The 23,115-nt window shown below is 42.6% G+C and overlaps 1 protein-coding gene across 8 annotated transcripts in view; it reads right to left on the bottom strand.

The window, feature by feature from the left end:
* Positions 1-1,129: 1,129 nt before the first annotated feature.
* Positions 1,130-23,115, bottom strand: part of LOC118398069 (tropomyosin alpha-3 chain) — a 33,028-nt gene continuing 11,042 nt past the window's right edge. For 2 of the 8 annotated variants that reach the window (XM_035793057.2, XM_035793062.2), the window contains 8 exons: positions 20,921-21,054; positions 17,054-17,171; positions 16,675-16,745; positions 15,158-15,233; positions 10,134-10,196; positions 9,382-9,451; positions 9,119-9,197; positions 8,288-8,652 (listed from right to left, as the gene is read on the bottom strand). In XM_035793057.2, coding sequence (XP_035648950.1) covers positions 8,649-8,652; positions 9,119-9,197; positions 9,382-9,451; positions 10,134-10,196; positions 15,158-15,233; positions 16,675-16,745; positions 17,054-17,171; positions 20,921-21,054 — 615 coding nt within the window. In that variant the 3' untranslated portion in view covers positions 8,288-8,648. Of the gene's footprint in view, positions 2,539-8,287; positions 8,653-9,118; positions 9,198-9,381; positions 9,452-10,133; positions 10,197-11,673; positions 11,750-15,157; positions 15,234-16,674; positions 16,746-17,053; positions 17,172-20,920; positions 21,055-23,115 lie in introns of those variants that run through there. The other 6 variants (XM_035793055.2, XM_035793060.2, XM_035793058.2 and 3 more) reach the window with 3 other exon arrangements.

Raw genomic sequence — 23,115 nt, forward strand, 5'->3', positions numbered from 1 at the left:
AAAAGGGCCAGGGTGTGTGTCTGGAGGCCTTGGGGGTGAGAGAGTGAATCTTATTGGCCATTTCTCATTGACACACACTTTGACTTCAAACCTAACTACCAACACCTGATGAGATGAGGCCCAAGCCCTACATAAAGACACGTGACTTACCACAAAGGGCTTAGCGTACGTACCTTGGATATACGTATGCAACATACAATCACGTTAGGCTTCAGGGTAAAGTGTCGAAGCGACCAGGGGTAGATTTGGAATGGGGGATTTGACTGATGTCTATCTGTTCTGCCCCCTAGTAATAACCAGCCATTGATTACCCTGATGGTTTGAGGTCATTAAGAAGCCAGACTCCTGCAATGTGATGATGCGTACCAATCACAAGCTGATCCTGCCTGTTTACGCGGAGCCGGCTAAGGCCAGGCTTTCTTGGAAAACTGACAACGACCTGCTCTTCTGATTTCTGCCTCGGTACAGCAAGTACAAAGCATTGAGGGCTCCCACACACAAGGCACAAACTCGATATGAACCGAGTGGACACATAATTAGTGTAACCAAAACATGGACAAAGCACACAGACACAAATACAGACATTCATACAAATTCACTTATCAATAACAATAAGGTCTGAACATAAGTCAGCCACTCAACATTTAATACAAATGCCTGTATACAGTATGAAGACATGATACACATCAAGACATAAAAATGTGATTCATCATTTAATGAAGATGACTTTTCCTCCCAGGTAGGAGCTGTACATTACTGTTTGCTAGTGAGCGGTTGTGCACGCAACATGATGGAAATTATACTCGTGTCTATATTTTATGCATGCATCCCTTACGATGTGGTCCTTCTGTAGCTCAGTTGGTAGAGCATGGCGCTTGTAACGCCAGGGTAGTGGGTTCGATTCCCGGGACCACCCATACGTAGAATGTATGCACACATGACTGTAAGTTGCTTTGGATAAAAGCATCTGCTAAATGGCATATATTATTATTATTATTATTTAAAATGGGCTAATTATAAAGCAACTCAGACTGAATTGACCCATCCCTGGCTTGTGCAATCTAAAGTAGCCTACACAATCAGATTGCACTTGGAGAATTTAACTTCATATGAAAATCCAGAGAGACAGTTTTGTATGGCAGTAAAAATCATGGTCTTTATTCAACAAAGAAAACATTACAATGGAACAAGACAAAGTGGTTATACATCTCTGGTGAATTTCCAGTTAAAACATTAAGGTGAATTATTTTACGTGTTGTAGTTTAAATCCTACTTAAAGTATAGATTTAAATTCCCCACCCATTTTCTATAATTGGCATGGTACTGGCAAAGTGATAGCCTTTGATTTGTGAACCCAACAGCCTCTCAAACTAAAGGCTGCATTAACAGGCAGCCCAATTCTGATATCGTTAGACTAATTACCTCTGGCAAATATGATGTAATAGGTCAAAAGACCAATTCGCTTAAAAAATTTCAGAATTGGAGAGTTGAGGCCGAATAATTAGTGTTATACAAGTGCAGCACTGTTTTTTGATTGTGGCTATGGTTTCAGTAGGAGAAAACACATACATTAGGCAAAATATCATAAACAAATTATGCATATTCCCAAGGAATAGGGAAAAACACAAACAACTAACTTGATTGCATGATACCGCTTGGACATCAAATTCAGACCACCCAATGTGGTTTTTGTCCCAGACTATATTGGTGTAAAGTAGGCAAAGGTCGGGATAAAAGGGATATACTGTATATAAGGACGGAAAGAAGCCTAGTTCCATTTTGGACCCTATCCACTATTCTTTTTTGGTGTTGACTAATCATAAAGGATTGCAAAGGCCAAAGCAACGTAGTGATGGCCCAGCCCTCTGATAGACCAAGTGGAGCTTCTTCAATCTTGCTTACCACTTCAGCACTTTCAGATGTGTGAACTTTGAGGGTTTAGTCATTAAAGGAAGGTGATACAGAAGAAAACAGAACCAGTCCATGGAATACAACGGCAGGACTGAAGTCAGAAGTGAATAATCCTATGTAGTAAATGGCTAGAAAAATCATGTGCCCCGTTTCCCCATTTTCTATGGTTGATCTTGAATGGATAGAAACCAAAATGGGATATTCTATGGGTGAGTGGACTGACCGTGTTCTCTAACTTGGCAAGGAATCCTTAAAGGCAGTCATGCTAGCCACATTCAAGCAAGGAGAAGATGGCATAGTAGACCACATAAGTATGACCGAGTGTCCCTATTAAAGACCATTCCAATGGTTAAAGGCAAGCCCTTCCACAATGTGTCACATTGATGAACTCTGTAACAAGAACAATCAAAGCTGTTGAGAATAAAGGTGTCATAGTAAATCGTGGTTTTGGCATGCTTCAGCATCACAAGGGTAAATCCCCAAAAACAGCAGAGTGAGGAGAAAGGAGAGACAGAAAGAGAGAATTGGGAGGGGGGGTGGGTTCTCAGAAGCTGTTGAGGTCCTGCATGGTCTGGTCCAGGGTGGCATGGATCTTGAGGTTCTCCTCCTTGGCATTGGCCAGTCTCTCTGGAGAGGGAAAGATTAATCATTTATTATTTATCTGGGTAACACGCCAAGAATCCCTAGGTACCACTAATGGAGCTCTGTTTTAAGGGCTACAGAACACTGCCATAATCAGCCGTTGTCAGTTTATGACAGCTGACTATAACCCCAATAATTACTTAAACCTGTTTTCTAACAGTTGCAACGGTTTCCTATTGCAATTATGATTTTGCCCAATATGAATGAGGGTTTGGGTAATGTTACCCTCTAAAAATATAACTCAACATTTCTAAAATGAGCAATCCTCAGTGGTAGGGTTGCAAAAGGAAGGCATTACTGGAAACTTTTGAAGTTACCCAGTAAATTACCAGAATGTTGGTAACTTTCCCATTGTTATTTTATCAGACGATAACTAGGTGGTCTTTGAGTACTTCAGATGATCATGTAACTAATTATCTCTGGGTCTCTTATTTTATGTGATAAGGCCACACAATCTAAAATTATTACAGTTGCAGAGTTATTTGAAATGCCATTGATTATGCTTTCATTAATTTAGCCATTTTCTCTTGAACCTTGTGGTCTATTCACTAGAAACTTGTATATACACACTTTAAAAGTATAACTTACTAAAAAGTTACCATAGGCAGTCATGCTAGCCACATTCAAGCAACCTGTTAATACCTGTTAATTACCAAACTAGAGTCCGGTAACTTTGGTAAATGACCAGTAACTTTGCAACCCTATTCAGCGGCTTAACTTGTATTCATGAACCAGGCAGATATACAAAAGCTGCATTTACAAAGACAGTCCAATTCTTTCACTAGTCTTTTGACCAATCACATCAGATCTTTACACATCAAATATGTTTGAGCTTATGATTGGTCATAAGACCAATTAACGAAAATACATATATAAAATTGGGCTGCCTGTGTAAAAGCAGTATAAATACCCAAAACCCAGTATTTAGTGGGTCACCGGGACACGCATTGAGCAACACTGCTATAAAAAAAAATTAAAAGTGTAGACAGTAAAACAATCAAGTGGATGTAAGAAGGAAAAATATTGGAGCATATTAAACAGAATGAATAATAAAAATATGCAGAGTACAGAAAAGGTCACATTACCTGAGCATAGAGGGAAGATGAAGAAAAAAAATAGCCAAAAAAAGGGCAGACTTACTAGGTCAACCACTAGGGCAGTGTTTCCCCAAACTCGGTCCTGTGGACCATGAGGTGTCGTTCTTTTGCTCTAGCACTACAGAGCTGAGAAATATGGAAAGGCCACTTGATTTCAACATCTGAACATAGTGGACAGGCTAGCACGTTGTTCAAACAGTTGGAGGTAGAAGGGTGTGTTCACAATGCAACTGTTCTACCTTGTTAGCTAGCAAATAGATCCAAGTTAGCTAAACTTGACAAGAAGCTAGCACGTGGGCTTGTGCTTGAGAGATGGAGCCGCGTTACATTTTCTGTAATACCATGCGACAAGGAGTTAGTTGTCATCATTAGTGAATGTGCATTATGAACAAAAGGGGAATTTTCATAGGACTGACGAGAAAGCCAGAAAGAGTTATTGCCAAAAAGCAGGTTAAACTACACTGCTCAAAAAAATAAAGGGAACACTAAAATAACACATCCTAGATCTGAATGAATGAAATATTCTTATCAAATACTTTTCGTTACATAGTTGAATGTGCTGACAAATCACAAATCATCTACAAGCTGATCCAACTTTGATGTAATGTCCTTAAAACAAGTCAAATGAGGCTCAGTAGTGTGTGTGGCCTCCACGTGCCTGTATGACCTCCCTACAACACCTGGGCATGCTCCTGATGAGGTGGCGGATGGTCACCTGAGGGATCTCCTCCCAGACCTGGACTAAAGCATCCGCCAACTCCTGGACAGTCTGTGGTGCAACGTGGTGTTGGTGGATAGAGCGAGACATGATGTTCCAGATGTGCTCAATTGGATTCAGGTCTGGGGAACGGGCGGGCCAGTCCATAGCATCAATGCCTGCTGACACACTCCAGCCACATGAGGTCTAGCATCGTCTTGCATTAGGAGGAACCCAGGGTCAACCGCACCAGCATATGGTCTCAAGGGGTCTGAGGATCTCATCTCGGTAATGGTAGTGAGGCTACCTCTGGCGAGGGTTGTGCGGTCCCCCAAAGAAATGCCACCCCACACCATGACTGACCCACTGCCAAACCCGTCCTGCTGGAGGACGTTGCAGGCAGCAGAACGTTCTCCACGGCGTCTCCAGACTGTCACTTGTGCTCAGTGTGACCCTACTTTCATCTGTGAAGAGCACAGGGCACCAGTGGCGAATTTGCAAACCCCCACCTGTGGACGTCGGGCCCTCATGGAGTCTGTTTCTGACCGTTTGAGCAGACACATGCACATTTGTGGCCTGCTGGAGGCCATTTTACAGGGCTCTGGCAGTGCTCCTCGTGCTCCTGCTTGCACAAAGGCGGAGGTAGCGGTCCTGCTTCTGGGTTGTTGCCCTCCTACGGCCTCCTCCAAATCTCCTGATGTACTGGCCTGTCTCCTAGAATCGCCTCCATGCTCTGGACACTACGCTGACAGACACAGCAAACCCTCTTGCCACAGCTCGCATTGACGTGCCATCCTGGATGAGTTGCACTACCTGAGCCACTTGTGTGGGTTGTAGACTCAGTCTCATGCTACCACTAGAGTGAAAGCACCGCCAGCATTCAAGTGACCAAAACATCAGCCAGGAAAAGCATAGGAACTGAGAAGTGGTCTGTGGTCACCACCTGCAGAACCACTCCTTTATTGGGGGTGTCTTGCTAAGTGCCTATAATTTCCACCTGTTGTCTATTCCATTTGCACAACAGCATGTGAAATTTATTGTCAGTGTTGCTTCCTAAGTGGACAGTTTGATTTCACAGAAGTGTGATTGACTTAGAGTTACATTGTGTTGTTTAAGTGTTCCCTTTATTTTTTTTGAGCAGTGTATTTTGATAAAATAATTAAATTAATGTGTCTTATGGTTGTGGAAGGCTGATATTTGGCCTAGGTATAATCTAAAGCCCTGAATTCATTAGATCATTGCTAACGGTTTCAAATGCAGTTTCAAATCCAGTTGACCGCGGCCTAGGATAGAGTCACTGGGAAAAGTTGTCATGTTTTTCCTCATGCAAGAAAGATATTCCCCTGAATATTCAACCACAGCATCCTTAAGTTGAAGTGAATTTACTACAAATAATATGTTGTAATCACCATAATCAGGAATGTGGTCATATTAAAATCTGAATCAAGTTTTTCTAATCTAATTGAAATCTCTATAATCTGAGTGGCTGCGGGTCTGGATTTTCTGGAAACCTGATTTTCTTTAGGCTAAAGATGTCTGCACATGTATTTGTATGTAGCTGCTGCACACTCCGCTGCCCCCTCCTTGATCTGCGATGAACACCCTCGGAGTAGTTAGGCTACACCTTTGTTGTACTAAGGACACGTTCCAACTATTGCATTCCATACCTCTGTAGGCTATTAAGCACAAGTGCGATTTCATGTGATTCTTTTCAGGAGGGGTTGTTTCAGAGGAGCTACACCATGAAGAGGACGTGAACAGGACGTGAACAGGACGTGAACGCAGTCATTTGACCTGCCACACCAGAGATGTAAACAGATGCGGGCGTGGAAGCAGAATCAGAAGCACACCGTCTCATCTGCCAGGAATCTATTGACTTTGGGTTCAATAAGAGTAGCCTATACGGACAGTCATATTTCTCATGCCATCAAAAATAAAAGTTCAGTAAAATTCTACAACCATCTGCAGTCAATTAGCCTTGTTCATTAACTCAAACAGTAGTTGGCTAGCTGTCTCTACTTTGCAGGGCAGAACAAACGCATATCCATTGACAACTTTGTCCTATCAAATCAGAATATCGGGGGTCTATTCTACATTATCCGCTGCCTCAAAAGTTAATACAACTAACACTATCTGCAACTGCCTTTCTGTTCATCAGCTGGTTTGTGTGTGTGAAAAGTTTATAAAACCCATTGATACTATAGATTACAACCTACCTCCAAATTATGACCGAGGTAGACTACAGTTCCATTTAAATGTGTGTTTTTCCCCATACAGGTAGGCCTACTGCTATAGTTGATGTAGCCTACCACTATTGGTCATGTTTCTGACATGACCATACTATGAAACTATGAAGCAGAGTGAATGGTATAAATATTTTGACACTAAAAAACTATTTCAGGCACTTTGTATGGTGTAAGTGCTGTTATTGTAAAAAGGAAACATCACGGCTTAGCCGCAAAGTGGTAGGCCACACAAACTCACAGAACAGGCACACCGAGTGCTGAAGCGTGTGAATTGTCTGTCCTCAGTTGCAACACTCACTAAAGAGTGTGAAACTGCCTTCTGGTAGCAAAATCAGCACAAGAACGGTTCGTCATGAGCTTCATTAAATGGGTTTCCACGGCAGAGCAACTGCACACAAGCCTAAGATCACCATGCGCAATGCCAAGCCTCGGCTGGAGTGGTATAAAGCTCGCCACCATTGGACTCTGGAGTAGCAGAAACACATTCTCTGGAGTGAGGAATCACTTCACTGTCAGGCAGTCCGACGGACAAATCTGGGTTTGGCGGATGCCAGGAGAATGTTACCGGACTGAATCCATAGAGCCAACTAAAGTTTGTCAGAGGAAGAATAATTGTGTGGGGCTGTTTTTCATGGGTCGGGGTAGGCCCCTCAGTTCCAGTCAAGGGAAGTCTTAACGCTACAGCATACAATGACATTCTATACTGTGCTTCCAAATTTGTGACAACAGTTTGGGGAAGGCCCTTTCCTATTTCAGCATGACAATGGGGCCTGAGTGTTGTGAAATCTGAGAATGTATTGTAATGTTTTTAAAAATGTATAAACTGCCTTAATTTTGCTGTACCCAATGAAGAGTAGCTGCTGCTCTGACAGTAGCTAATGGGAATTCATAATAAATACAAATATGTCCCCGTGCAGAAAGCGAGGTCCATACAGCAATGGTTTGTTGAAATCGGTGTGGAAGAACTTGACTGGCCTGCACAGAGCCCAGACCTCAACCCCGTTGGGATGAATTGGAACGCCGACTGCAAGCCAGGACGAAATCAGTGCTCGACCTAAATCTATCCATCTTACCTGACCAGTTTATAAATTGCGTGACATCATAGAATTTTGCAAACCCACTCCACCAAGATAACCCGGAGCAAGTACAAGACGGGGAACTACAGGAGATCAGATACAACACAGAATGAGCCCAAACCCAAGTTAGGCTGTCAAACTGACAGTAGATGGGGTGAATCTTCATATTGAAATTTGAATGAGTTTATTTTTCAAGCATGTTCATATTTCATGTAAGCTGCACTTCTATTCAGTTTGTTGTACTGCTCGTGCACCATTGTGGCTCATCTAGTTGTATGTGTAAACAAACCCTATCAATTATGTGACATCTTGTTTGAATGAACTTGTTGCAGCGGCTCTCGATAAGAGTAAATTAGCAAAAATACCACTGTCACATGTTTAATGAAACCTTGTGCTTTGCCCTGTTGCGTTCTTATTTCTATCCTAAACCCCACTGTGGAGGCACCATCACTACTGCCAATCCCTCTGCTCATTAAAATGTACAATTTCTACCATGACTATTTGTGGAAAAACAATGAACATGGTAAGAGCAACAGAAACCATTGTGTTTGTGATGTCACTTTGAAGCTACCCTAGCGCCCCCCCAAAAAAAAAAAAAACATTGTTAGAGACAGCAGACAGGTTTTTCCTCCTCCCTTTGTTCAACATTTATATAGAATCACATGTAGAGAACAGGGTGAAACATGGGACAAGGCAAGATAGAGAAATACAAAGAGTGCAGGCTTGAGCACAGTGCATAGTGACCCAAAGAAACAAATAGTTGCCCGAGAGAGAGAGCGAGAGAAAGTGGGGCAAAGGACTAAGAGTGAAAAGAAAAGCACAAAGGGGGCAGATTTAACAACCACGTAAGGAATGAGTGAAGATGGACAGGAAGGAAGGGGAGAGAGAACCACGCCACCGAAATGGATGTTCATCAGGAGGACTGAGACGAAATTCTTGAAACCACAACAGGGGAGTGAGGAAGTGAGCTTCCCGACATTTATCTGAAAACAGAGGGGTTGAGAGACCGTGACTACAGATTCTGAGAATCATAACATTGTGATGATTAGTAGCCATTGGGTATCACAGACTCTTTTCTTGTGGACATTTAGTGCAATTGATATTGCAAGCATTCAGTAATTCAGCTATTACTTCACAAACCACCTTTTAAATGTCACACCACTCATATCACACTTAGATATTTTTTCCAATCACAAAAACCCATTAGTATAAATAGTGTTGGTTGGCAGATTTTGTTGCATGACTCAAGCTTTGCTTTTGCATGATGTAGTTTGTCACATTTGCCAACTCCTTAGAAAAGTGAACATTTACATGGCTGTTAGGTGATGTGTTATAAAGAGTCAGGTGTTTTTCCTGGCCCCCTGACTTCAGTGCAGTGGAATATTAGATTCTCAGTCAAACCCCACAGGCCCTGCATGCCAACCACACACACGGTCAGCCCGTATTTACATGGAGGTCATGTCATTGAGGGCATGGTCCAACTCCTCACTAATGGCCTTGTACTTGAGTTTCTGTGCATATAGCTCATCTGTTCAGAGAGGCCAAAGAGTGAAGGGAAAAAGAGAGAGTGGAGAACAGGAGGGGAGAAAACAGGAGAGTGAGGGAAGCTGCCAAAGGGAAAGTAATATATGCTAAAATATACTGATTAAACCAGAACAGGACCCCTCCTGTATATCCCAATGCACCGTCAAGGCAAAGAGTCTGGATCCTACCTTCCAGATCATCGATGGTCTTTTCCAGCTTGGCCACAGACCTCTCAGCAAACTCAGCACGAGTCTCAGCCTAAGAAAATAAGTCAAAACAAAGCATTCGATCAAGAAACTACTAAAACCTTGATGACCTAGACTAAATAGGTTAACTTGTAGACTACAAAAGGAATTAAAACCAAACTAACCTGACTTTGTGAATAAAGAAATATTGGGACAAATTCACGTTCGTCCCATATACCTAGCACGCAATGATTACATCAAGCATGTCAGTCTACAAACTTGTTGAAAGCATTTGCCATTTGTTTTTGATGCATTTTAGATTATTTTGTGGTAAATGTAGTGTGTAATTTGAGTGTCACACTAATGATTACAGATAGTCCTGAATAAAATTGTGAATAATGATGAGTGAAGGTTGAACGCACAAATATCATAATCCCAAGACATTGTAATGGTGAGAGGTTAGCATAACAGGGAAGGTTAGCATTTTGGCGGGGATGATATTTTTGTCGGTCACGGTCCCAATACTTGGAGTTCACTGTATGTGATCCTATACAAATGTAAGCCAGGTTTGAAATTATCATGTTTTAGTCAAATATTACATCTGTTGGAGATTCTTGCGCTCAACTTGCAAAGTATTAATTATTTGTAATTATGTTCTGGCCCCCTTACCGGCGGCTTATTTTTCTTATAAAATAATAAATAGGCTCACGTCTGAATCTACTTGATGATCCCTGTTCTACAGGTTATCCACTTACCTCTTTGAGCTTGTCAGTCAGGATCTTGATCTCTTCCTCATACTTGTCCTCCTTCTGGGAGTACTGTAGTAGAATAGAGGACTGTCAGTTCAAAGCAGAGTGCCCAAACACCAAAACATAAAATAACTGACATGTAAAAGACCAGTTCGTTGATGCTGCAATAGAAGGATTCCTAAACACATGCCATTATAATGCATGCCAAATTAGTTCAACAAATAGAACAATATCAAGGGCCATCCCAGTGAAGTCAACAGTGCGTGTGTGACTTGGCTGCTTCAGAGGTTAAATTAATCCATCTGTCTACAGCTCTAGAGATACCAGAATTCTTGCTGAGATTGCAATTCTGGGTGGGGCCTTGAATATGGTTGGAACGCAGTGTCTCAATTGCCCAATCACTGATTGTCTTGAAGAAGAAAAAAACATTGAGTAATCGAGGTGTAAAACGTTCAGAATGTTGAAAATAGAAATGTACCAAACAAAATAACTGTAGATAGGAATTCTTCAAATTACTACGCAAAACATTTAACTTGGCAAACTTCTAAACATTATGCCCCATAGTTAAGGCCATCGGTTTCCCAGGTCTAAATCAGTCACTGGTGAAACACGAGAACACCACTGTCCATAAAAAGGTGGTAGTAGAATACCACTTATCTAACCATTATTCCACTGAAGAAAGTTTACTTGTAGGCATGTTTACTATGCATCTACTCAGAGCAGATCTGGACATGCATTTGCAGGAATACAGAGGCAACAATTATAAACCTGGGTTGTGGTCATTAGGTCACGCATTGGAAAACGTCAAATGTTTCTGCAACAGAAAATGAGTCCTGTTAGTCTCTCCTGTTTGGTGCCTATTGAACATAGCTCTGGAAGTGTTCATCTGTATTCCACTGGAGGGTCATTGGAGGATAACAATTACAAAGTGGGTGCAAAGGAACGATTCATTAAAAGTAACGTTCTCTATGTTATATTAGACCAAACCCGTAACTTAGTATGGGGGTGTTGGTCCATGCAGGCCTTCGGTCCAATCAGAAATATGGAGATTAAATGCTCATTTAATCATGTAAGTGTGACCTTTCTATGAATTATAAACATAGGCTGTAAAGGGCATTGATGACAAGAATGGATGTCTGGGAGAGGTAGGAGGTATTCAAGACTGGAATGGGGGTAAATGCCAAAGGGAAATTAACTACACTGACCAAGTAACCCAAGGTTAACTGCCTGAGGCATCAGGATATGAATTACACACACAGGCAATGTTTTTCAAGGCAGAGTCAATACAGAACCTCTGGTGTAGGGTGAATACAGCAGCTGCACTCAAATACACATGCTGCACACAGATACAGGTACTAACCCTACGTGTACACACACACACACACAGCACCCTCCCCCCCCCACGTGCAAAAAATTGTCAACGCACAATACTTACTAAATCGCCTCAGAGATGTAAAGAGTCAGACAAAAACATGCCCACAGGTACATGCTAGATTAATCTGAGGTTTACACAACCAGGTAAAATACCAACACACGGACACGCTACCTTCTCTGCCTGGGCCTCCAGGGACTTAAGGTTATTGGTGACGTTTTTCAGCTCCTCCTCCAGTTCAGCACATTTACTGGATTTGAGGAGAGGTCACCATTGAGTTTGTTTCAAGAGAATCAGAAGACAAGGAGAGATGGCAACGAGGGCGGAGCAGTGAAAAGAAGGAAAGAGTAGCAGTGTGAAAACATTGGCATTACAGTTTAAGATAATTGATGGTGAGAGATGACAAATGGTCTCGGGAGGAGTAGATAATTAGGAAACATGAAGAATGAGTGCCTTATGTCAGAGAAAAGACATGAGGCTAACCACACCACAGCAGTTACAGACCCTTGACACTACCAAATCTCCATATTATAGTGCGCCTACCTCACAACAGGAAATCAGTTTAAGAAACAGCCTCAACGAAAGACAAGCTATACGAGTAATGTTCACTGTCGTTAGAATGGCATGTTTTAGGCTGGAGATGTCCTTAAGGGCATTAAAAAAAGTGAGTTGTGCATGCTCAAGTTCTCATGGGTCAATTCTGTGTTATTTTCAGTAGGGCACACCATAGCAAAACGTTTTGCAACAGAAAACTAAAGCAAGCATTTCTTATTGGATGAGTTGACATAGAAACTGGGTGAAGCTATCCTACTAAACACAACCGGAACTCCCATTGATTTTAAAGCAGTAGGATGCCACTTCCTTAACATGCACACTGGATTTCATGCAAACACAAGTTGAGAAAAGAGTAGGGAAGAGAAAGGGAGGCAAGCGCCAGTCAAGGAGAGACGAGGCAGATACTGAAAAGATATGGAAAGAGAAGGAGAGGTTGGAGTCTGCAGGTCCTGGAGTCAACCAAAGAGGACCACCCGTTTGTCCTGAGGCCATGCTTCTGATTACTTCTTTCTCATCCTCCACACACACACTCACAGAGAGACTTTCTATGTGCACCTTTTGAGATCTTTTAACAACAAATAGGTCCTACATCCATAAATCTCAAGCCTGATGTTAGACCAATGGTAGATTACACTAAAGCAGTCAGTTGAGCAACACACTCATACATGCATTTCTCTTACACAATGAAGTGTAGCCACACTCACCACACACAGTGGGGTGTCCAATCAAAAAACAGGATTTTCACAAATGGGTCAAAAAAAAAGTTATATAATCCCCTTAAAAACACAAAATGGCCCAAACCTCATGTCTATGGCCAGAATTAGGGTGACCAAATCAATGGAGGCCAGGTTTTTTAAAAAGTGGTAAAAATATAAGGAAAACAGCATTGCGTCAGCTAGGCTGGATTGTGTGCATGAATTAAAGCTACTGGTTGCCAGACAGGCTCTTTCCCCCTTAAATTAATCTTTCTTCTCAAATCTGCAGATTTGATATAGATGAGACATGACATGTATACACTTTTATATTAATTCCTAATTCCCTGTTATTTTCAAAAACAAGAGTCTCTGAAATGTCAACGGAGCACTGAGCTTTATTTTCAAAGCCTTTTACATTTAATCCAGCTTGTCATGCTAGTTTTGCAACCCGCAGAAACTGATGACAACCAAAATGTAGAATCCTAAAATGTTGATAAACCTGCACGTTAGGTCAACAGAGCTCTGTACTGATTATCAGTTGCATTAGGTTACGAAATCTGACTTATTGGATATAATGTCAATGACATGTTAGAAATACCCCACTGAATGATTCAGAACATGAACAATCATATTTGTCTTTGTAAGTTACATTTTATCGCCAAAGCATGTTTTCAGACAGTGGACAGACACCCTATTCACACACACACCCCTCCTTTTCAGTACACACAGACATAGGCATTTACACACATACACTGCCTTCAGAAAGTATTCATACCCCTTGATTTTCACATTTTGTTGTGTTACAGCCCGATATTAAATTAATCAAATTGAGATTGTGACACTGGCCTACACACAATAGCCCATGTCAAAGTGGAATTGTGTTTGTATAAATGTGCACATATTAATACAAAATGAAAAGCTGAAATGTCTTGAGTCAATAAGTATTCAACCCCTTTGTTTATGGCAAGCCTAAATCATTTCAGGAGTAAAAATGTGCTAAACACATCACATAAGCTGCATGGACTTGCTGTGTGCAATAATAGTGTTTAACATGATTTTTGAATGACTACCTCATCTGTTTCCCACACATACAATTATCTTTAAAGGTCCCTCATTTGAGCAGAGTTTCAAAACAGATTCAACCAAAGACCAGGGAGGTTTTCTAATGCCTTGAAAAGGGAACCTATTGGAAGATGAGTAAAAAAAATTAAAAAAGCAGACTACACCTTAAAGCATGGTGAAGTTATTACACTTTAGATGGTGTATTAATTAGAGGTCGACCGATTATGATTTTTCAATGCCGATACCAATTATTGGAGGATCAAAAAAGCCGATAACGATTAATCGGCCAATTTTGTTTTTATACATTTTTTTGTGTGTAATAATGACAATTACAACATTACTGAATTAACACTTATTTTAACTTAATATAAAACATCAATAAAATCAATTTAGCCTCAAATAAATGAAACATCAGCCTCCCGGGTGGCGCAGTACTGCAGCGCCAGCTGTGCCACCAGAGACTCTGGGTTCGCGCCCAGGCTCTGTCGTAACCGGCCACGACCGGGAGGTCCGTGGAGCGACGCACAATTGGCCTAGCGTTGTCCGGGTTAGGGAGGGTTTGGCCGGTAGGGAAATCCTTGTCTCATCGCGCACCAGCGACTCCTGTGGCGGGCCGGGCGCAGTGCACGCTAACCAAGGTTGCCAGGTGCATGGCGTTTCCTCCGACACATTGGTGCGGCTGGCTTCCGGGTTGGATGGCGCTGTGTTAAGAAGCAGGCTTCTTAGTTTGGTTGCGGCTTGGTTGGGTTGTGCAGCTTGGTTGGGTTGTGTATCGGAGGACGCATGACTTTCAACCTTAGTCTCTCCCGAGCCCGTACGGGAGTTGTAGCTAAGCACAGGCAAAATCCTAGAAGAAAGAAAACTTGGTTCTGTCTGCCTTCCAAAAGACACTGGGAGAGAAATTCACCTTTGAGCAGGACAACCTAAATCAAAAGGCAAACATACACTGGAGTTGCTTTCCAAGGCAGTGCATGTTCCTGAGTGGCCTAGTTACAGGTATGACCTAAATCTGCTTGAAAATCTATGGCAAGGCTTCAAAATGTGTCTAGCATTTTAAAGAAGTTTAAAGAATTTATAATAATGTGCAAATATTGTACAATCCAAGAGTGCAAATACTCCGTAATCGCTAACAAAGGTGATTCTAACATGTATTGACTCAGGGGTGTGAATACTTATGTAAATTAATTGTATTTCATTTTTAAAAGCACATTTTCACTTTGCATTATGGGGTAGTGTGTGTAAGAGAAGGCAAGAGAAAAAGTTTAAGCATTTTGGAATTGAGACAAAGAAAACAAAATTTGGAATAAATTGAGGGGTATGAATTCACTCCGACAAACACACAATACCTGGTCTTCAGAGGCCTGCAGGGACTTCAGCGATTGGTCGAAACCCCTCAGCTCCTCCTCCAGGGCCCTGGCTTTGCTGTTAGTGCAGGGAGGGGGTAGAGTCACACACATGCGGTGCAGGGGGCGTATGGAGGGTGGGGGGGTGGGTCATGCGTTGAATTTAGGTCGGACCCACAGAAACATGCAGAGACGGACAGATGGGGGAGAAGGGCATTTATTAATTAGGATGCAGAACCATTGTTATGCAAACACACAAGTTTATTCTCATGGCCATGGGAACAGTGATGATGGGGCCAGTTTGGGATGATACCGGAAGTGGGACTACTATAATGCAGAGCCGTATCAAATACTTTTAAAAACTTTAGCTGTGCTTGATTTTGTTGGTCCAATACTATGGAACAGTCACAAAAGTGCAAACTCCAAGCAGTATTTGTAGTTAAATATAGCGTCAAGCAGCCATAGCAGGGCTCAAACTACGGCCCCACAATGTCACCATCAGAACAAATTGGACAGATCGCCATAGGATTTGCCACTTCTGTACTCCTTACCACACTTGCCAAATATCAGAACTCAACAGATCACACAAAATTCTTTGGATGATGTATTTTTGAACATTTGTATTAATGTGGTCTTCTCCAGAACCACTCAGCACCAAACTTGGTATATAGCATCAATGGATACATATTTAAAACGCTAGGTTTTCCAAGGCTCTCGCTCAAACAATATGGCTGCTATAAGCCAATGAGCTTGTTTTTCCCTGTCCAACAGTGCAACCATACGGCCAAAGAACTATACTCTACAGGTTAGCTAGACTCATCCCTGAGTGTGCCAAATGTCCTCAGGTCAAGTGCAATCAGGGTAGTCAGATCAAGAGGAATAAATAAGTGCCGTTATAGCGCCTCCGCGTGGTCGATTTAAACGTGCTCACATTGAGTCGACAGTGTTTGGAACATGTCTATCAAGTTGTTACAATATGAATAATGTGTCTGATTTATATGCATTTATGTGCCAGGTCAAGACCACTTGAATGTTCATTGGTCAGTAGCAGCCATGTTTGAGATGATAGAGGGGCATGAACTTTAAAAGTTTTCATCTTCAATCGCTTGTTATAGCGTGACCAACTGGCACAGCACTGCATGAGAGGATGTGGCCTAGATTTGCTGCTTGAACCCCTAATACATGACTCTGGCCTGGTATAGTGATGTAGATGGGGAATTGTTCAAATATATTCCAAATGAGACATCAAGATGTATGTTTGCATTCTGCATTGTGTAGTTCTGTAGTTGTGTGACCAGAGTATGTTTAATACAGAGCTACAATGCTGTACATGTCAAATTGATGCAGCATTTTGTGTGTAATAGATCTCTACATTCATTTGGAGGAAAACATCAGTATAACTAAATTATTTGACAAAATCCTATTCGGCTGTGTGGAATAATTGATGTAACGTACCACTAATGTAGTTCTGTGTATGCGTGTGTGTAACTATTGTGCAGTTCAATCACGTGGCCACTCACGCCTCAGCAAGCTCTGCCCTCTCCTCTGTGCGCTCGTGATCCCCCTCGATGATCAGCAGCTTACGAGCCACCTGTAGACGCACACACACAATTATTTACTGCCAGTTGCACAAGATGGCAGATGGAAACAACTGCTCACAAGATGTGCGCAGATGGTGAACAGGTGAAGTGTGAGTAAAGATGCCCACTGTGGATATAAATTGGGTACATCTAGGGAGAAACTGTACTAGTGAGCTTACAGCCTCACGTGAGAAGAAAAGTATGCGATGATGACCTCATCCACTTGTGTCTCGATGTTACCTTCTGTGTCCATGTGTGCACGCATATGAGGTAGTACTAAAGCATTGTGTGCGCGTGTGTGTGAGAGAGATATGCTCACCTCCTCGTACTTGCGATCAGCCTCCTCAGCAATGTGCTTGGCCTCTTTCAGCTGGATCTCCTGTAGCTCCATCTTCTCCTCATCCTTCAGGGCCCTGTTCTCAATCACCTTCATGCCCCTGGAACAAACGCGCACATGTTAGATGTATCATCTAGGAAATCATTTGGTATTGAAACTTAGGATACGAAAAATGTAACACAGTGGTAATATGCCAATACTCGATATTAGACTTTGGATATTTGTCAAACTAAAACACATGATACTTAATATTGCACACTGTCAGCAGCATGTGACACTACATTTCACACACTCTGGGAAGCACAATGAGGGAGAAACTCAAAGGGTGCATCAGAGAAAGACATCCAATCAATTAACAGAAGATAGCGAGACCAAACACTAATCGTCAAAGATAGTGGTAACTAACCCAAGAAGTATCAACCGGCATCATTTCCAATTGGAGCAAATGAAGCACAATGGGCAGAACAAGCAAAGAGGTGGGAAGAGCCAAGAACGAGCTAGAGAGAGCCTATTGGCCTGATGTAGCATGTATTTGCATATTTTCATTAGGGAATGCAAAGTCTGAAGTGCACGTGTGCAACAACTCAATTCGCCCTTGCACTCTTAAACATTTTTAGCAGAATGTTGGCCAAGTTTCATCTAGCTCCAGCCCCTCATCCCACTGGACAGCCCCTCATCCCACTGGACAGCCCCTCATCCCACTGGACATCCTCATCATATTTGAGGGGAAGTTCTAAACAGATCCTTAAGATTTATACCCCCGTGATGTGTACGCGTTTCCCCTTTTGTCTGTCATCATTGCACCCATGTGCTTTCACTTCCAGTCCAACAACGACAAACTGACTAGGTTTAAACCAGGGATGGTCAACTGACAGCCTGCATTTACAGGACCAGTCAAAAGTTAATCCACCTACTCATTCAAGGGTTTTTCTTTATTTTTACTATTTTCTACATTGTAGAATAGAAGTGAAGACATCAATACTATGAAATAACACATGGAATCATGTAGGAACCAAAACAGTATTAAACAAATCCAAATATATTTTGCATTTGAGATTCTTCAAAGTAGCCAGCCTTTGCATAGACAGCTTTGCAATCTAGGCATTCTCTCAACCAGCTTCATGAGGTAGTCACCTGGAACGCGTTTCAATTAACAGGTGTGCCTCATTAAAAGTTAATTTGTCATTTCTTTACTTCTTAATGCGTTTGAGCCAATCAGTTATGTTGTGACAAGGTAGGGGTGATATACAGAAGATAGCCCAATTTGGTAAAAGACCAAGTCCAGTTTATGGCAAAAATAAACAAATAAACAAAAGGGAAACAACAGACAGTCCATTACTTCAAAACAAAGGAACATTTCAAGATTTTTGAAAGTTTCTTCAAGTGCAGTCGCAAAAAGCATCAAGCACTATGAAACTGGGTCTCATGAGGACCGCCACAGGAAAGGAAGACACAATCACCTCTGCCGCAGAGGATAAGTTCATTAGAGTTAACAGCCTCAGAAATTGCAGCCCAAATAAATGCTTCAGAGTCCAAGTAACAGACATCTCAACTGTTCAGAGGAGACTGTGAGTCAGGCCTTCATGGTCAAATTGCTGCAAAGAAACCACTGCTAAAGGACACCAATAAGAAGAAGCCACTTTTTTGGACCAAGAAAGACGAGTAATGGACATTAGACGGGTGGAAATCTGTCCTTTGGTCTGGAGTCCAAATTGGAGATTTTTGGTTCCAACCGCGGTGTCTTTGTGAGATGCAGAGTAGGTGAACGGATGATCACCGCATGTGTGGTTCCCACCGTGAAACATGGAGTAGGAGGTGCTTTCCTGGTAACAATGTGAGGGATTTATTTAGAATTAAAGACACACTTAACCAGTATGGCTCCAACAGCATTCTGCAGCGATACGCCATCCCATCTGGTTTGCGCTTAGTTGGACTCTTTTTCTTCCCCCAAAAGGATGACTCAAAACACCTCCTGGCTGTGAAAGGGCTATTTGACTAAGGAGAGTGATGGAGTGGTGCATCAGATGACGTGGCCTCCACAATCACCCGACCTCAACCCAATTGAGATGGTTTAGGTGCCCCCCCTTGGGTTTGAGCCGTGGGGGTTCTTCTTGGGCTATACTCAACCTTGTCTCAGGGTAGTAAGTTTGTGGTTGAAGATATCCCTCTAGCAGTGTGGGGGCTGTGCTTTGGCAGAGTGGGTGTGGTTATATCCTGCCTGGTTGGCCCTGTCCGGAAGTATCGTCGGAAGGGGCTACAGTGTCTCCCGACTCCTATCTTAGCCTCCAGTATTTATGCTGCAATAGCTTATGTCGGGGGGGGGGACACTGTAGGAGAAACACATTTCTTCTGTCTTATCCGGTGTCCTGTGCGAATTTAAGTAAGCTTTCTCTAATTCTCTCCTTTCTGTGGACCTGAGCCTTAGGACCATGCCTCAGGACTACCTGGCCTGATGACTCCTTGCTGTCCCCAGTCCACTTGGTCGTGCTGCTGCTCCAGTTTCAACTGTTCTGCCTGCGGCTATGGAACACTGACCTGTTCACCAGATGTGCTACCTTGTCCCGGATCTGCTGTTTTCGACTCTCTCTCTCGACCGCACCTGCTGTCTCCAACTCTGAATGATTGGCTATGAAAGGTCAACTGACATTTACTCCCGAGGTGCTGACCTGCTGCACCCTCTACAACCAGTGTGATGATTCTAATTATTATTATTTGACCCTGCTGGTAATCTATGATCGTTTGAACATCTTGGCCATGTACTGTTATAATCTCAATCTGGCATAGCCAGAAGAGGACTGGTCCCCCCTCAGAGCCTGGTTTCTTCCTTTATTAGGGAGTTTTTACTAGCCACTGTGCTTCTACATCTGCATTGCTTGCTGTTTGGGGTTTTAGGCCGGGTTTCTGTGTAGCGCTTTGTGACATCGGCTGATGTACAAAGGGCTTCATCAATACATTTGATTGATTGTATTGATGAGTTGGGGTGAAGGAAAAGCAGACAAGAAGTGCTCAGCATATGAAGAAACTCCTTTAAGACTAATCCTCATCAAGCTGGTTGAGAGGCAAACGGTGGCTACTTTGAAGAATCTAAAATATATTTTGATTTGTTTAAAAAAAACTTTGGTTACATGATTCCATGTGTTACTTCATAGTCGTCTTCATTATTATTCTACAATGAAGAAAGAAAATAAAGGAAATAGCTTGAGTAGGTGTATCCAAACTGACTGGTACTATAGGCCCGCAGACCCATGAGCCACTGTGGCTCCTCCAATTGTTGTGCCCCCACCGCCATCAAAGTTGCCCATCCCTGGTTCAGACCAGTGACTATGGCCAAGTCCCCACTTTTTCCAATATGTCTTACTTCATGGGATCCCATGTTAAAAAGTCATGCTTCCTTTGCTGCATAGGGCCTTCGATAAATGATTTGTGGGTGCTTATATTAGTCCTATTTCAAACATGTACAAGTGTATACAACTTTATGCAGATGACACTTACACCATTTCCAACAGTTGACCAAGCTATGATAGAGCTGCAATCCGAGATTCTTGCCTTACAGAAAGCCCTGGTTGGTTTATAATTCATACTTGCTGGCAAGAGTAAATAGATGTTGTTGCATGCTAACAGATGACTGGAAGTCTGTGGGTAATGCTAGTTAGCATTGGCTCGCAAAACTACCTCTAATGTCCTTCATACTGGACAGACATAAAAATGGTATCCATGAGTTCATCTGACCCTAGGGGAGAAGATAAAGGGCCTCATTGCCAAAATTCCAGAGTATCCCTTTAAAACAGTGGTGTTTGGAGAATTACAGTGTTTTCCCCTTTCTGTTCACGTGCGCTGTGTTCCACTGACCTCTCACTTTCGTCTGCAGCCTTCTCGGCCTCCTCCAGTTTCTGCAGAGCAGTCGCCAGTCTCTCCTGGGCCCTGTCCAACTCCTCCTCAACCAGCTGGATACGCCTGTTCAGGGAAGCAACTTCAGCCTCAGCCTGTATCAGGGAGGGGGAGAAGGTAAAGAGTTGGACGTATACTGACATTTAGCCTCAAATTTAAATGGAATTGACCTCAACCCCTCTTTCAACATACGATTTACTGTATATGCCATGATATGATTTATATAGTGCTTTTTCTAGTGCTCAAAGCACTTAACATTGCATCACATCTCACGTTGTCCACCGACGTAGGAGGCTAGACTCAAATGCTCCAGTCAGATTACCATTTATTCACCTTGATTTTCTCACACGCATCCATCCAGTACACTGGTTATGTTCAGTGTAACACAACACTGCAGAATCTGTTTGTATTCTGTGAGCTCAACGCACCGTTTCTCTATCAAGCATTAACTGTTGGAAGATGTAAGATGTAATTTGTAACAGGTCAATATATGTATTAGTTAAGAGCAGAACATGTGGTAATTAACTACAATGACCACAAGCCAGTGTTGCTACAGCTGCACGTTATCAGTGAGGGAGTTCTATTACGCTGGGCCGGGTTTTCCAGAAAATAAATGTTTGAAGCTTTAACTAGTTTTCCTTGGGGAGACAGATAAAGCTTTATCAAATTACTTTTGTGAAAACACAGAATCCTACACGTCCTTTACCGTCACTTTTTGAAGCCACTCCTCAGTAAAAGGCACATGACAGCCAGCTTGGAGTTTGCCAAAAGGCACCCAAATACTCTCAGAACCAAGATTGATCTCTTTGGCCTGAATGCCAAGTGTCATGTCTGGAGGAAACCTGCCACCATCCCTATGGTGAAGCTTGGTGGTAGCAGCATCATGCTGTGGGGATGTTTTTCAGCAGCAGGGACTGGGAGACTAGTCAGGATTGAGGGAAAGATGAATGGAGCAAAGTACAGAGATTTATTTTATCCTTTTTTTACCTCCCTAATTTTGTGGTATCCAATTGGTAGTTAGTCTTGTCTCATCGCTGCAACTCCCGTACAGACTCGGAGAGGTGAAGGTCAAGAGCTGTCCGTCCTCCGAAATACAACCCAACCAAGCAGCACTGCTTCTTGACCCAATGCCCACTTAACCTGGAAGCCAGCCGCACCAATGTGTCAGAGGAAACACCGTACACCTGGCTACAGTGTCAGCGTGCACTGTGCCTAGCCCGCCACAGGAGTCCCTAGTGCGCGATGGGACAAGGACATCCCTGCCGGCCAAACCCTCCCCTAACCCGGGCGATGCTGGGCCAATCGTGCGCCATCCCACGGGTCTCCGCGACCGAGCCTGGACTCGAACCCAGTACAGAGAGATATTTGATTTTTTTTAACTGCTCCAGAGCGCTCAAGACCTCAGACTGGGGCAAGGTTCACCTTCCAATAGGACAACGACCCTAAGCACACAGCCAAGACAAAGCAGGAGTGGCTTCGGGACAAGTCTCTGAATGTCTTTGAGTGGCCCAGCCAGAGGCCAGACTTGAACCCGATCTAACATCTCTGGAGAGGCCTGAAAATATCTGTGTTGCGACGCTCCACATCCAACTTGACAGAGCTTGAGAGGATCTGCAGAGAATAATGGGAGAAACTCCCTAAATACAGGTGCGTCAAGCATGTAACGTCATACCCAAGAAGACTTGAGGCTGTAAATCGCTGACAAAAGGTGGATAAAGGACTGAGTAAAGGGTAGGACTACTTATGTAAATGTGATTTGTTCTTTAACAATCTAAAAACCTGTTTTTGCTTTATCAAAATCAAATATTGTGTGAAGAGTGATGAAAAGGTTTTATTTAATCAATTCTAGAGAAAGGCTATAAGGTAACTTAGTTGTGGAAAGTTATGAGTCTCAGCCTCTTGCGAATTCAAGGAAATGTATGAAACAGATGATGGATCTCACACCACTGGAGAGAAGATGGAGCTAGATTACAATGCAGTTTTGTCCCCCAAAACTAATATATGTTATGGACTGAGTGCACTAAGTTTTGTAGACTTGACTCTTTGGTAAAGTGTCTTCATGGGGCGGCCACGATTTAGCAGTGGCGTGCCTCTGCTTGGGGAAACAAAATATATTTCATTTTAAAACTAGTTTCATTGGGAAGGCAGATAAAAGC

Source organism: Oncorhynchus keta, chromosome 19, assembly GCF_023373465.1.
Source record: "Oncorhynchus keta strain PuntledgeMale-10-30-2019 chromosome 19, Oket_V2, whole genome shotgun sequence".
NCBI lineage: Eukaryota > Metazoa > Chordata > Actinopteri > Salmoniformes > Salmonidae > Oncorhynchus > Oncorhynchus keta.